The sequence below is a fragment of the Pseudophryne corroboree genome, chromosome 6 (assembly GCF_028390025.1).
Source record: "Pseudophryne corroboree isolate aPseCor3 chromosome 6, aPseCor3.hap2, whole genome shotgun sequence".
Taxonomy (NCBI): domain Eukaryota; kingdom Metazoa; phylum Chordata; class Amphibia; order Anura; family Myobatrachidae; genus Pseudophryne; species Pseudophryne corroboree.
The window spans coordinates 263,969,190-263,984,052 of NC_086449.1; the positions used below are offsets into that span (position 1 = coordinate 263,969,190).

Consider the following 14,863-nt stretch of genomic DNA (forward strand, 5'->3'; position numbering starts at 1 on the left):
TTGTCAAAGGTGTACTACATATACAACCCCCAATAGTGCCTCCAGTGGCACCGTGGGATTTGAACGTGGTTCTAAATTTTCTCAAATCTCATTGGTTTGAGCCTTTAAAATCGGTAGATTTAAAATACCTTACATGGAAGGTAACCATGCTGTTGGTCCTGGCTTCAGCCAGGAGAGTTTCGGAGTTGGCAGCTTTGTCATACAAAAGCCCATATCTGATATTCCATTCGGACAGGGCAGAATTGAGGACACGTCCTCAATTTCTCCCTAAGGTGGTTTCGGCATTTCACTTGAACCAGCCTATTGTGGTGCCTGCGGCTACTAGCGACTTGGAGGACTCCAAGTTACTGGACGTTGTCAGAGCATTAAAAATATATATTTCAAGGACAGCTGGAGTCAGAAAATCTGACTCGTTGTTTACATTGTATGCACCCAACAAGTTGGGTGCTCCTGCGTCTAAACAGACGATTGCACGTTGGATATGTAGTACAATCCAACTTGCACATTCTGTGGCAGGCCTGCCACAGCCTAAATCTGTAAAGGCCCATTCCACAAGGAAAGTGGGCTCATCCTGGGCGGCTGCCCGAGGAGTCTCGGCATTACAACTTTGCCGAGCAGCTACGTGGTCAGGGGAGAACACGTTTGTAAAATTTTACAAATTTGATACTCTGGCTAAAGAGGACCTGGAGTTCTCTCATTCGGTGCTGCAGAGTCATCCGCACTCTCCCGCCCGTTTGGGAGCTTTGGTATAATCCCCATGGTCCTGACGGAGTCCCAGCATCCACTAGGACGTTAGAGAAAATAAGAATTTACTTACCGATAATTCTATTTCTCATAGTCCGTAGTGGATGCTGGGCGCCCATCCCAAGTGCGGATTGTCTGCAATGCTTGTACATAGTTATTGTTACAAAAATCGGGTTATTACTGTTGTTGTGAGCCATCTGTTCAGAGGCTACTTCGTTTGTGTTATCATACTGTTAACTGGGTTCAGATCACAAGTTGTACGGTGTGATTGGTGTGGCTGGTATGAGTCTTACCCGGGATTCAAGATCCTTCCTTATTGTGTACGCTCGTCCGGGCACAGTACCTAACTGAGGCTTGGAGGAGGGTCATAGGGGGAGGAGCCAGTACGCACCATGTGACCTAAAAGCTTTTTTAGATGTGCCCTGTCTCCTGCGGAGCCCGCTATTCCCCATGGTCCTGACGGAGTCCCAGCATCCACTACGGACTATGAGAAATAGAATTATCGGTAAGTAAATTCTTATTTTTTGTGGTACCGAAACCGGATGGTTCGGTACAGCCTATTCTAAATTTAAAGTCTTTGAACCCTTATCTCAAGGAGTTCAAATTCAAGATGGAATCTCTGAGAGCTGTCATTTCAGGGCTGTCGGAGGGGGAGTTCCTTGTGTCCCTGGACATCAAGGATGCTTACCTCCACATTCCCATTTGGGAGCCACATCAAGCTTATCTCAGGTTTGCGCTGATGGACGATCACTATCAGTTCCAGGCGCTGCCGTTTGGCCTCTCAACAGCACCAAGGATCTTCACCAAGGTGATGGCGGAGATGATGGTTCTCCTCCGCAAACAGGGGGTGAACATAATTCCATATCTGGACGATCTCCTGATCAAGGCGTCATCCAGGGAGAGGTTGTTGCGGTCCATCGCGCTCATGACACAGCTGTTCAGGAAGCACGGTTGGATCCTGAACCTTCCGAAGTCTCATCTGGAGCCGACAAGGCGGCTGTCTTTCCTGGGAATGATCCTTGACACGGAAGTGCAGAGGGTAATTCTCCCGGCAGAGAAAGCGTTGGTGATTCAAACAATGGTCCGGGATGTCCTACGGCCTACCCGGGTATCGGTTCATCAATGCATACGCCTTCTGGGGAAGATGGTTACTGCCTACGAGGCTCTGCATTACGGCAGGTTTCATGCTCGACCTTTTCAACTGGACCTCTTGGGCCAGTGGTCGGGCTCTCACCTACACATGCTCAAGAGGATACGCCTGTCTCCGAAAGCCAGGATTTCACTCCTCTGGTGGCTGCAACTTCCACACCTTCTGGAAGGGCGAAGGTTCGGAAATCAAGACAGGTCTAAGAGGTTGGAAACCGGTCGCTCTGGGGGAAAGCTTTCAAGGACGATGGTTGGATCAAGAGTCAATTCTCCCAATAAACATCCTGGAACTCAGGGCCGTTTACAACGCCCTTCTGCGAGCAGCACACCTTCTACAGGAATGGACTGTTCAGGTGCAGTCGGACAACGTGACCACAGTGGCCTACATAAACCGACAAGGCGGAACGAAGACCAGAGCTGCCATGGCAGAGGTGTCAAAAATCCTCATCTGGGCAGAAAGGCACGCGGTGGCGATGTCGGCAATCTTCATTCCAGGCATAGACAACTGGGAAGCAGACTACCTCAGCAGACACGATCTCCATCCAGGGGAGTGGGGCCTCCATCCGGAGGTGTTCGAGGAGGCAACCGGTCGGTGGGGGGGGGGTTCCTCACATAGACATGATGGCCTCCTGCCTCAACAAGAAGCTACGGAGGTTCTGTTCCAGGTCAAGAGACCCACGGGCAGTGGCGGTGGACGCACTGGTAACACCTTGGGTGTTCAAGTCGGTGTATGTGTTCCCTCCACTTCCTCTGATACCAAAGGTTCTTCAACTCGTGAGAAGAACAAAGGTTCTGGCAATCCTCATTGCTCCGGACTGGCCAAGGAGGGCTTGGTACGCGGATCTGCTGGATCTTCTGCTGAAAGATCCACTGCCGTTACCTCTTCGGGAGGATCTGCTTCTGCAGGGGCCGTTCGCTTATCAAGACTTACCGTGGCTTTGTTTGACGGCATGGTGGTTGAACGCCAGATCTTAGCTCGGAAGGGTATCCCGAATGTGGTCATTCCCTACCCCGATACAGGCCAGGAAGGGGGTAACGTCTAAGCATCACCATCGCATTTGGAAAAAATATGTTTCTTGGTGTGAGGCCAAGAAGTTTCCGGCGGTGGAGTTTCAACTTGGACGTTTTCTCCTTTTCCTGCAAGCAGGGGTGGATATGGGACTGAGACTGGGCTCCATCAAGGTCCAGATCTCTGCTTTGTCCATCTTCTTCCAAAAACAATTGGCTGTTCTTCCTGAGGTTCAGACCTTTTTGAAAGGGGTTCTGCACATCCATCCTCCCTTTGTGGCGCCTACGGCTCCATGGGATCTTGATGTGGTGTTGCAGTTCCTGCAATCTGCTTGGTTTGAGCCTCTACAGGAGGCTGATCTCAAGTTTCTCACGTGGAAGGCGGTCACCTTGTTGGCCTTGGCTTCTGCACGACGCGTGTCGGAATTGGGGGCTTCATCTTGTAAAAGCCCGTATCTGATCTTCCATGAAGACAGGGTGGAACTTAGGACTCGTCCACAGTTCCTAACTAAGGTTGTGTCGGCTTTCCACATCAACCAACCTATTGTGGTGCCAGTGGCTACTGACTCCTCAATTACTTCAAAGGCCTTGGATGTTGTGAGGACTTTGAAGATTTACGTGAAGAGGACGGCTCGTCATAGAAAAAGTGACTCTGTTTGTCCTCTATGATCCAAAGAAAATTGGATGTCCTGCTTCTAAGCAGTCGATTTCACGCTGGATCAGGTTCACTATCCAGCATGCTTATTCCACGGCAGGATTGCCGTGTCCGAAATCCGTAAAGGCCCACTCTACTCGTAAAATGGGCTCTTCCTGGGCGGCTGCCCGGGGTGTCTCGGCGATACAACTCTGCCGAGCAGCTACTTGGTTTGGGTCGAACACGTTTGCCAAGTTCGATACCTTGGCCTCTGATGACCTCAAGTTTGGTTAGGCAGTGTTGCAGGAGCCTCCGCGCTCTCCCTCCCGTACTGGGAGTTTTGGTACATTCCCATGGTACTAATATGGATCCCAGCATCCTCTACGACGTAAGAGAAAATAGGATTTTGGTTACCTACCGGTAAATCCTTTTCTCGTAGTCCATAGAGGATGCTGGGCGCCCGCCCAGCGCTTCGTTTCCTACATTGGTTTATGGTTCAGTGTTACCTGGTTCCTAAGTAAGTTCTGCGTTATTTACTTTTTCATCTGTTGCTGAGTTGTTCCGGCATGTTGGCCGGATTTTCATGTTTGTGTGAACTGGTATGAATCTCGCTACTATCTGTGTAAGTCCTTCTCTCGGAGTATGTCGTCTCCTTGGGCACAGTTTCTAGACTGAGTCTGGTAGGAGGGGCATAGAGGGAGGAGCCAGCCCACACTATTAAACTCTTAAAGTGCCAATGGCTCCTGGTGGACCCATCTGTACCCCATGGTACTAATATGGACCCCAGCATCCTCTACGGACTAAGAGAAAAGGATTTACCGGTAGGTAACCAAAATCCTATTTCTCATACATCCTAGAGGATGCTGGGGTCATCATAGAACCATGGGGTATAGATGGGATCCACAGGAGCCATGGGCACTTTAAGAGGGTGTGAACTGGCTCCTCCGTCTATGCTCCTCCTCCAGACTCCAGTTTTAGAATTGCGCCCAGGCAGACTGGATGCACTCTGAGGAGCTCTACTGAGTTTCTCTGAAAAATACTTTTGTTAGGTTTTTTATATTCAGGGAGACTGCTGGCAACAGTCTCCCTGCTTCGTGGGATTAAGGGGAGAGAAGTATGACCTACTTCCAGTGAGTTCAAAGGATCTGCTTCTGGCTACAGGACACCATTAGCTACTGAGGGTTTGATCGCTAGGTACGCCTAGATGCTCGTTCCCAGAGCGGGCCGTCACACCCCCCTTACAGAGCCAGAAGTCAGAAGACAGGTGAGTAGAAGAAGATCAAGAAGACTTCAGTGACGGAATGCTCCCACATACACAGCAGCACTACAGGGTATGTGTGTGTGTGGGGGGGCACCCTGGGTAGCAGAAAAGCCTCAAAATGAAACTGGCAAGAGGGGACATAAGTGCCTAGGCACTGTCCTAACCCCCGCCAGTATAAATATATATTTAAAAAAAGCGGGACTGAAGCACGCCATTAAGAGGGTGGAGCTTCGTCCTCACAGCTCAGCGCCATTTTCCTCTACACATGCTGCAGAGACGCTGGTCCTTCCTCACACTTCTGAATAAGTATCAGGGTGCAAAACAGGGGGGGGGGGGCACAGAAATATTGTTGCAATATATGTTTAATATAAAAGCGCTGCAGGTCTGGGGCATTCAGAACCAGTGATTAGGCGCTGGGTTGTGAGCTGGCAAACTCCCTCTGTCTCTCTCTGACAGACTTTACTGTGGGTCTGTCCCCTATATGCCCGGTGTGTCTGTGGGTGTTTGGTACACATGTGTCGGCATGTCTGAGGCTGAAGACTCTTCCCAGGAGGAGACTGTATTAGGGACACAAACGGCTGGGGGAGGGACCCTGTCGTCACCGCCGATGCTGGATTGGATAAATGTGTTGAACGCCTTGAATGCTAATGGGACTCTTATTAGTGAGAGGCTAAATAAGTCTGAGTCTCAGACCCAGGCATGGAAGAAATCTGTAGAAGATATATTATTGCAAAGTCAGGTCCCCTCAGGGTCACAGAAACGTACGTTGGCCCAGTTGGCAGACACTGATACCGACACAGACTCTGATTCCAGTGTCGACTATAGCGATTCCAGATTAGATCCAAAATTGGCAAAGAGCATTCAGTACATGATTGTGGCGGTTAAAGAGGTACTACATATCACTGAGGACCCGGCTGTCCCTGATAAAAGGGTCTGTATGTATAAGGAAAGGAAACTTGAAATAACGTTTCCTCCCTCTCATGAACTGAACACGCTATTTGAAAAACTCTGGGAAGCTCCTGACAAAAAGTTTCAGATTCTCAAAAGAATTAAGGTAGCTTATCCATTTCCCTCAGCGGATAGGGAAAAGTGGGAGTCACCCCCCACCGTGGACAAGGCTCTGTCACGTTTGTCTAAAAAGGTGGCGCTCCCGTCACCTGACACGGCGGCCCTTAAGGATCCTGTGGATCGTAAACAAGAAACTACGTTAAAGTCCATTTATGCTACCACAGGTACGCTACTCAGACCTGTCATTGCGTCTGCGTGGGTAAGTAGTGCTATTGAAAAGTGGGCAGACAACTTGTCTTCTGAAATAGATACCCTAGATAGGGATAGCGTCCTCTTGACGCTGGGCTATATCAAGGACGCTGCAGCATACCTTAAGGAAGCTGCGAGAGAAATTGGTCTTTTGGGATCAAAGACCAATGCCATGGCAGTCTCAGCTAGACGAGCGTTGTGGATTCACCAATGGAATGCTGATGCTGATTCCAAGAAAAGTATGGAATCTCTACCATATAAAGGTAAGGCTTTATTTGGTGACGGCCTTGATGATTTGGTATCCACAGCTACCGCGGGTAAGTCATCTTTTTTGCCTTTTATGTTCCTCCACAACAAAAGAAAACGCATCACTATCACATGCAGTCCTTTCGGCCCAATAAATACAGAAAGGGCCGAGGTTCTTCCTTCCTTACTACTAGAGGAAGGGGAAGAGGTAAACGATCACCAGCCTTGTCAGGCTCCCAGGAGCAGAAGTCCTCCCAGGCTTCTGCCACTTCCACCGCATGACGTTGGGGCTCCTATGCAGGAGTCCGCACCGGTGGGGGCACGTTTCAAACTCTTCATTCAGTTTTGGGTTCATTCGGACCTAGACCCATGGGTTTTACAAATAGTATCCCAAGGGTACATGCTGGAGTTTCAAGACGTTCCCCCTCGCCGGTTTTTCAAATCGGCCTTACCAGCTTCTCTTCCGGACAGGGAGGTAGTTTGCGACGCAATACAAAAGTTGTGTCAAAATCAAGTTATCGTCAGGGTTCCCCCATCACAACAGGGAGAAGGCTTTTATTCGAGCCTGTTTGTGGTCCCGAAGCCGTACGGCTCTGTCAGACCAATCCTAAACCTGAAATCCCTAAATTTCTACCTAAAGAAATTCAAATTCAAGATGGAGTCTCTCCGAGCAGTGATCTCCAGTCTGGGGGAAGGGAATTGTATGGTGTCGGTGGACATAAAGGATGCCTACATACATGTTCCCATTTATCCTCCGCATCAGGCTTACCTGAGGTTTGCAATTCAGGATTGTAATTACCAATTTCAAACGTTGCCGTTTGGTCTGTCCACGGCTCCGAGGATTTTCACCAACGTGATGGCAGAGATGATGGTTCTCCTTCGCAAGTCATGATTATCCCTTACTTGGATGATCTCCTGATAAAGGCGAGATCCAGGGACCAGTTGGTGCAAAACGTTGCACTCTCCGTGACAGTTCTTCAACAACATGGTTGGCTCCTAAACTTGCCAAAATCACAGTTGATTCCGACGACGCGGTTGTCGTTTTTGGGAATGATATTGGTCACATAACTACAGAGAGTCTTTCTTCCAGTGGAAAAGGCTCTGGAACTTCAGAGTCTGGTCAAACAAATTCTGAAGCCAGCAAGAGTGTCAATCTATCAATGCAGTCGGTTGCTGGGGAAGATGGTTGCGGCCTACGAGGCCATTCAGTTTGGCAGGTTCCATGCCAGAGTGTTCCAGTGGGACCTGTTGGACAAGTTGTCCGGGTCCCACCTACACATGCACCGGAGGATGATCCTGTCTTCCAAAACCAGGGTAATACTCCTGTGGTGGCTACACAGCTCTCACCTCCTAGAAGGGCGCAGGTTCGTGATCCAGGACTGGATCCTAGTGACCACGGATGCAAGCCTCCGAGGCTGGGGGGCAGTCACAATGGGAGAAAACTTCCAAGGAAGATGGTCAAATCAGGAAACTTGTCTCCATATAAATGTTCTGGAGTTAAGGGCCATTTACAATGGCCTTCTGCAAGCGGAACATCTTCTTCGAGATCTACCTGTACTGATCCAGTCGGACAATGTAACAGCAGTAGCGTACATAAACCGTCAGGGCGGACCGAAAAGCAGAGCGGCAATGGCAGAAGCCACAAGGATTTTCCGCTGGGTGGAAAAGCATACAAGCGCTCTGTCAGCGGTCTTCATTCCAGGAGTGGACAACTGGGAAGCAGACTTCCTCAGCAGACATCCAGGAGAGTGGGGCCTCCACCAAGAAGTCTTCGCAGAGGTGACAAGTCGTTGGGGAGTTCCTCAAGTAGACATGATGGCATCTCGTCTCAACAAGAAGCTTCAGAGATATTGTTCCAGGTCAAAGGACCCTCAAGCAATTGCAGTGGATGCACTGGTGACACCGTGGGTGTTTCAGTCGGTGTATGTATTCCCTCCACTTCCTCTCATTCCAAAGGTTTTAAAGATCATAAGAAGAGCAAAGATCCGGGCGATCCTCATTGTCCCAGACTGGCCAAGGAGGGCTTGGTATCCAGATCTTCAGGAATTACTCATAGGAGATCCCTGGCCTCTTCCTCTGCGCGAGGACCTGTTACAACAGGGGCCGTGCATGTATCAGGACTTACCGCGGCTACGTTTGATGGCATGGTGGTTGAGCACAAAATCCTAGCCCGTAAGGGTATTCCCAGTGAAGTCATTCCCACACTTATTCATTCCAGAAAAGGGGTAACGTCTAAACATTACCACCGTATTTGGAGAAAATATGTTTCTTGGTGTGAATCCAAGGGGACTCCTACGGAGGAGTTTCGACTGGGACGTTTTCTCCATTTTCTACATGCAGGTGTGGATGCGGGCCTAAAATTGGGCTCAATTAAGGTTCAGATTTCGGCCTTATCGGTTTTCTTTCAGAAACAATTGGCCTCCCTTCCAGAAGTTCAGACTTTCGTGAAAGGCGTGTTGCACATCCAACCTCCATTTGTGCCTCCAGTGGCACCATGGGATCTTAATGTGGTGTTGCAGTTCCTTCAATCACATTGGTTTGAACCTTTACGGAAGGTGGAGTTGAAATTCCTCACTTGGAAAGTGGTCATCCTGTTGGCCTTGGCATATGCAAGGCGGGTGTCTGAGTTAGCGGCCTTGTCTCACAAGAGCCCTTATTTGATCTTCCATGAAGATAGAGCTGAATTGAGGACACGTCAACAATTTCTACCGAAGGTGGTTTCCTCTTTCCACATGAATCAACCAATTGTGGTGCCTGTGGCTACTGACGCCTTCGCTGAGTCAAAATCTCTGGATGTGGTCAGAGCTTTGAAGATTTATGTCGCCAGAACGGCTCAGATTAGGAAAACAGAGGCTCTGTTTGTGCTGTATGCTCCCAACAAGGTTGGGTGTCCTGCTTCTAAGCAGACAATTGCACGCTGCCCGGGGGGTCTCGGCATTGCAACTTTGCCGAGCAGCTACTTGGTCGGGGTCAAACACATTTGCAAAGTTCTACAAGTTTGACACCTTGGCCGATGAAGGCCTTAAGTTGGGTCAATCGGTGCTGCAGAGTCATCCACACTCTCCCGCCCGTTCTAGAGCTTTGGTATAACCCCATGGTTCTATGATGACCCCAGCATCCTCTAGGACGTATGAGAAAATAGGATTTTAATACCTACCGGTAAATCATTTTCTCTTAGTCCGTAGAGGATGCTGGGTGCCCGTCCCAGTGCGTACTGTATCTGCAGTTATTAGTTGTGGTTACACACATGTTGTGTTACGTTATTGTCAGCATGTTGCTGCAATTGTTCATGCCGTTGGCTTGTGTTCTGTTGAATGCCACGTTCTGCGGCTTGTTGAGGTGTGAGCTGGTATGAATCTAACCTTAGTTTAACAATAAATCCTTTCCTCGAAATGTCCCATCTCCCTGGGCACAGTACCTATAACTGGAGTCTGGAGGAGGGACATAGAGGGATGAGCCAGTTCACACCCTTTCAAAGTCTTAAAGTGCCCATGTCTCCTGCGGATTCCGTCTATACCCCATGGTTCTATGATGACCCCAGCATCCTCTACGGACTAAAAGAAAAGGATTTACCGGTAGGTATTAAAATCCTATTTTTTTTCTCCCCCATGGTAATTAAATGAAGACAAGTCATTGGTGCTCTAATATGGGACAGGAAGGTGGGATTGTACTGTGGCAACACTCTGCAGTTTTTTTGTGGAACTACATATAAAGACTCATTTATTTTTGTGTATCTATTATTTATTGCCGCAAATGTATTCCATAAATGACCAGTTAATATTGTGAAACTTTTGGCTATAAAAAAAACAACCCTAAAATCTACATAAAATTAAATAAGTGAAGTATTTATTTTAGTACCATATAAAAACTACCATGGCTAGACGAGTTTTCTTTTTTAGATCCATGATTTCCAAGCTGTGAGCCAGAACATGCAGCTAATTGCAGCTTCTAATAAATAGGCAAGGGTTTTATAAAGAGGAGTCAATGCTGCAGGTATAAAGTCTGTATGAGACAGTCGGAATGTACAGTGAAAGATATGACGAATCCAAGTATATGTTTTGAACCAAATTAGCGGAGAACAAGAAACCAAGGGGGAGATGTATCAAACCACCTAAAGTGAACAGGTGAAGAAGTTGCCCATAGCAACCAATCAGTCAGTTTCTACCTATCATTTTATAGAATAGCTAGAACATGATTGGTTTTTATGAGCAACTTCACGACTTATCCTCTTTAGAAGGTTTGATACATCTGCCTCGTGGTCTTTGTACTGTATTGATTACTGATTGCAGCACCTGTTGTCTAGTGCAAACTGCTGGATTAGTTGCTATCAGATGAGATCTGACATTTGGGCCCAAATAACTGCGAGACAAATAGCCTGCTTTTCCCTATTCAATTAGAAATCTGTGCTAAGTTAATACAAGTCTCAATGGAAGTTAATGTGGATTTTAGTTTGCAGACCCTTAGTAGGTGGAAAGTAGGGTAAAATCCACTTGCACTTTGACGCACTTACATGGCATTATTTGGCCAATAATGGCATACAGTATACAGTAAGGTGCTTTTCTTTAGAAACTCAAAAAGGTTTGAGTTGTGTGGGACATTTATCTCGGGGATGTTGCATTGATGGTAAATGAGTTTTTGAACTTGTGAATAGGTACTTACATGTGTTTTTTTCCCCCCAAGACTTACTTAAATACAATTACAAATCACATTACAGATATTTTTCTGTACCTCAAAGTAATCTAGAGGTTTTAAGTTGATGAAAAACACTTACTATCGTTTTTCCACATTTTAAGAAACGTTTTAAGAATTTTTAAGAACCTCCAATACTTTACTTGTGGCTCCTAATGGCCTTCTATATGGTTATCCAACCTTATTTGCCGCTTTTCTGGGGTTCAGGGCAACTGAATGTGCTGCGCTATATAAGAAGTTGTTAATAAATAAAAACATTTCTGCACGTTTTCATGCACTTCCCCCATGTCACATACTGTGCAGGTGCCTCAATAAGCATTTTCTAATTGAATAGTGAGTGTTGCTGTGGTGCACATGCTGAAAATAGCCTGCAACGTGTGCAGTGAAATCGCTGCGTAACGCGGCTGATTGAGTCAAATGTGGCCAGTACAAGTTAATGTCAGACTGGGATTCTTGGAGCCAACTAAGCAACTGTTATGGATCAGCTATCAATATTATCACTAAAACCTATATTGGTATCATATGTAGCACATCCTTAATATGGAATGATATATTTATACTATCCACAGGATAGTCTACTGTAGAACAGAAAAGGCTGTTCTCTAGGGATTCCACTTATTTTTATGAAGCCACTTGGGTTTTGTTTTTTTAAGTAGTATTGAATATTATTGAATGGTTGAGTGTTTCAATAAGCATTTCACAGTTATGTGCAGTTATTGTAGCTGAAGTGTTTGAGAATGAGCTGTAAAGATTGTGTGAATATGTGAGAGATTGTCAGATATTTGGCTCATGTATTCTGAACAGCAATGCCATTAGTGTCATTGTATGAACACATCTATCCACTGGGTTTTGTTTTCAAGATTGGAGAGCTTGAAGCACAATGTGATGAGATCGACAAGGAACGAGAGCGGAATGAAGAGCTCAGCAGGAGATTACTAGAGCTGGAGGCTGACATTCAGGAGAAGGAAGCTGTAAGTTGTGGAATTCTGGATACTCATCTATGTTTGACCCTAAAGGCATATGAGTTTGTCACGTACAGAAGTATTCCTTCAACATTAAAACAGGCCACTAGCATTCTACATGGGTCCTGCGCTCCTATAAATATGCATGACTATAGCACGGCGCAGTGGTCATCTCAAAAATAGTGCCAGTGCCTCCATATTTGTACTTCCAATCCCAGCCAAGTCCCCACTTCCAGCCTAAGATTTCATGCATAAAAATGTCATGTCTTCTGACATAAGGTAAGCAAGGAGTACTGCCCAAGATAAGCACATCCTGTTATGGTTGGCAGCATGGTTGACATAGTGGTTTGCAATGCTGACTCACAGCCGCGAGGTTATAGGTTTAATTTGTGACTGTATGTAGCTTGTATATCCTTCCCGTGCTTGTTTGGGTTTCTTTTGGGAACTCTGGTGTTACCCCACGCTCCAAAAGCATAAATATGGATGACTAAGCAGCATATTTATTAATTATCGAGTCCTAAATCCGATTGCTATTTTCGGCTGCAAGATATGAACGATAACCCGAATGTATTCTAATTTAGCCGCAGGGACTATGCAGTGTGTAAGGAGTGAAGGGATCGCATTAGTAATATCTTCACTTCTTTGGGAGCCATGTATACAAAAAAACAAAGGTTTTCCATTTTTACTGAAATGGGTGTGGTTGTGTCATGAGAATGGTGCTATTCAGTAAAACCAAGATGGTGATGGGATGGTGCATTTAGGATTAGAATATGTAATCAGATATAGTAAAATATTTTATTTAATAGACACGTGGATATGTATATGAAAGCAAGGTTACACAGAAAATGAGAGTAAAAACATTTTTAAAAGAGAGAGCACTCTTTAAAACAAGTAAAAAAAATAGTATTCTTAGGGGGGGTGGAGCATACTGCAACCGGCGTGGAGGAGCCTCAGGTTGTGCTATGAGGCATTCAGAGGCTTCTACCATTAGAGATGTGTCCGTCCCCAGGTGCAGATGTGATCTGTTCCCACTAGATACAAGATCCACCTGGATTGAGAGAAATCCCTGCAGATCAGGAGATCTTGTGTCTGGTGGTAACAGACCACAGATATAGAACAACATGTAATTAGGACCAAAAGCAAAGAAAGGGGTAGGGGGCACTTTTCATGGCCAGGGCTTGCTGGAGATGCCCAGGCCACTCGATGGGGGGAATGCAGTAGTGCTGCAACACATGACAGATGTTATGCCAGGCATCTGAGAAACCGCGAGCACACAGTCTACGGGGTTCTCTTGGTACTACTTAGGTCTAACGTGCCATTAATACAAGGACACCTATATACATGCCAGGACAGGAGCAGACACCTCTGTTACATAGGAGGGTTTTGGATCCTGCACCGACCTAGATTCAAAGTACACACATAATCATATAGGGGCCAGAGATGGGCAATAATTATTGAAAATTCCTATCTGTCCGTATGGCGGTGCGCCCAGAGTAACGAAAAGGAAAGCAATTGTATATGTACAAGGAGAAAAGTATGACTCTTGTTTGGGCGCACTCTTATTAAATTATCTAAGTGATAGTCGATAAGTGATGTGCCTAAAAATTGATAACGTAGTCTTTTAATTCTGCTCTTTAAAATACATGAGAACTCAACAAGACAAATTAAACAAAAGTAGCCATTGATATGTCATATGGGAAGTATTTCTCCCAAAAACTGTAAAATGTTCAGATCTTAATTATGCCTGGATAATTGCATATCGGAATATAGCTACATCTTAAGCTGCTTCCGTCTGCCAAATATCTGTACAAACTGTGTTTGTATTAATGCGGCCCAAAATAGGGTTAGGTTCGTGAGTGGAAGAGCCCACACACTAATTAACAATTCTAATAGTTTGCCACTATTGTAGATAAATAGATTGTGACGAATAAAGGTTCAAGAGGTAGTAGGATTGAGTATAAGTGGTGATACTGCTGTTGGTGTTGTTTCTATAGGGAAGGGAGTCTTCCTACTTCACCGGGTATTCCCTAGCAGTTGCCTGTCTAGGTACTGACCCAGCCCACCTCCGTTTAGCTTCCAAGATCGGACGAGATTGGGCGTGAACGTAGGGGTATGGTCGTAGAAATAATTGACCCTATACCACCAATGAGAGTGCACCGAAACAGAAGGATTGGTTCGTCCTCAAGAAAGAATAAAGGATGATAGGACTGTGTTGAGAAGAAATACCGCAGTAGGGTAGGTGTGAATCTGCTATCCACGTGTTATGAGCCACGGCTGTGGCTCATTCCTGTTTTGCATTTTGGTTCTGTATTTTATGTTATACTTCTGTTTATGTTCCCCGTGGGTGTCATGGGGTGCTCGGAGCTCACCCTTAAGGAGGGGATACTGTTATGAACCACAGGTAGCGGTTCATTCCTATTTATGTTTATTAAGTTGTCTTGCATGCCAGGATTTCCCGTTGCTCTGTTTTAGAATACTCTTGTCTGCTGCCGCTGGGGAGTCTGTGTAATTGCAGCCTGTTCCCATGTGTTCAGTCTCACCTGGCTGCTAATTGCATCTGGTCAGGTTGGAATCATGCAACAAGGCAGCTGCATGTGATTATTGATTAGGTCTCCCTGTTGTATGCTGGCTGAGGGCAGTTCGCAGATGCTGGTGATATTTCTAGCTTTCCAGTCTGCTTGAGTTCTGAGCTTGGTTCCTGCTAGTTCCTGAGTTTCCTGTTTGCTGTATCTGTTGCAGAGAGTGTTTCCAGTCCTGCTCTATCCGGTCGTTCCTGTCCTCAGTGGTCCAGTACTCGGAAGTTGTCATCTGTTCCTGGAGTCCTGACCGAGCACCTTTAACATCCTGTGGTGTTCGTGAGTCGCGGCGTAGCCGTGTGTTGCGGCTTGACCGCTTACTATTTATTATTTGTTATAT

General features: G+C 46.4%; 1 protein-coding gene and 1 pseudogene across 1 annotated transcript in view; one reads left to right on the forward strand and one right to left on the reverse strand.

Annotated features, from left to right (window-relative positions):
- The window catches only part of HOMER2 (homer scaffold protein 2), a 433,557-nt gene that overhangs the window by 401,607 nt on the left and 17,087 nt on the right, over positions 1 to 14,863 (forward strand). Inside the window, exon 7 of the mRNA XM_063925972.1 lies at positions 11,846 to 11,956. Coding sequence (XP_063782042.1) covers positions 11,846 to 11,956 — 111 coding nt within the window. The remainder of the gene's footprint in view (positions 1 to 11,845; positions 11,957 to 14,863) is intronic.
- On the reverse strand, positions 13,953 to 14,071 carry LOC134937669 (5S ribosomal RNA; annotated as a pseudogene).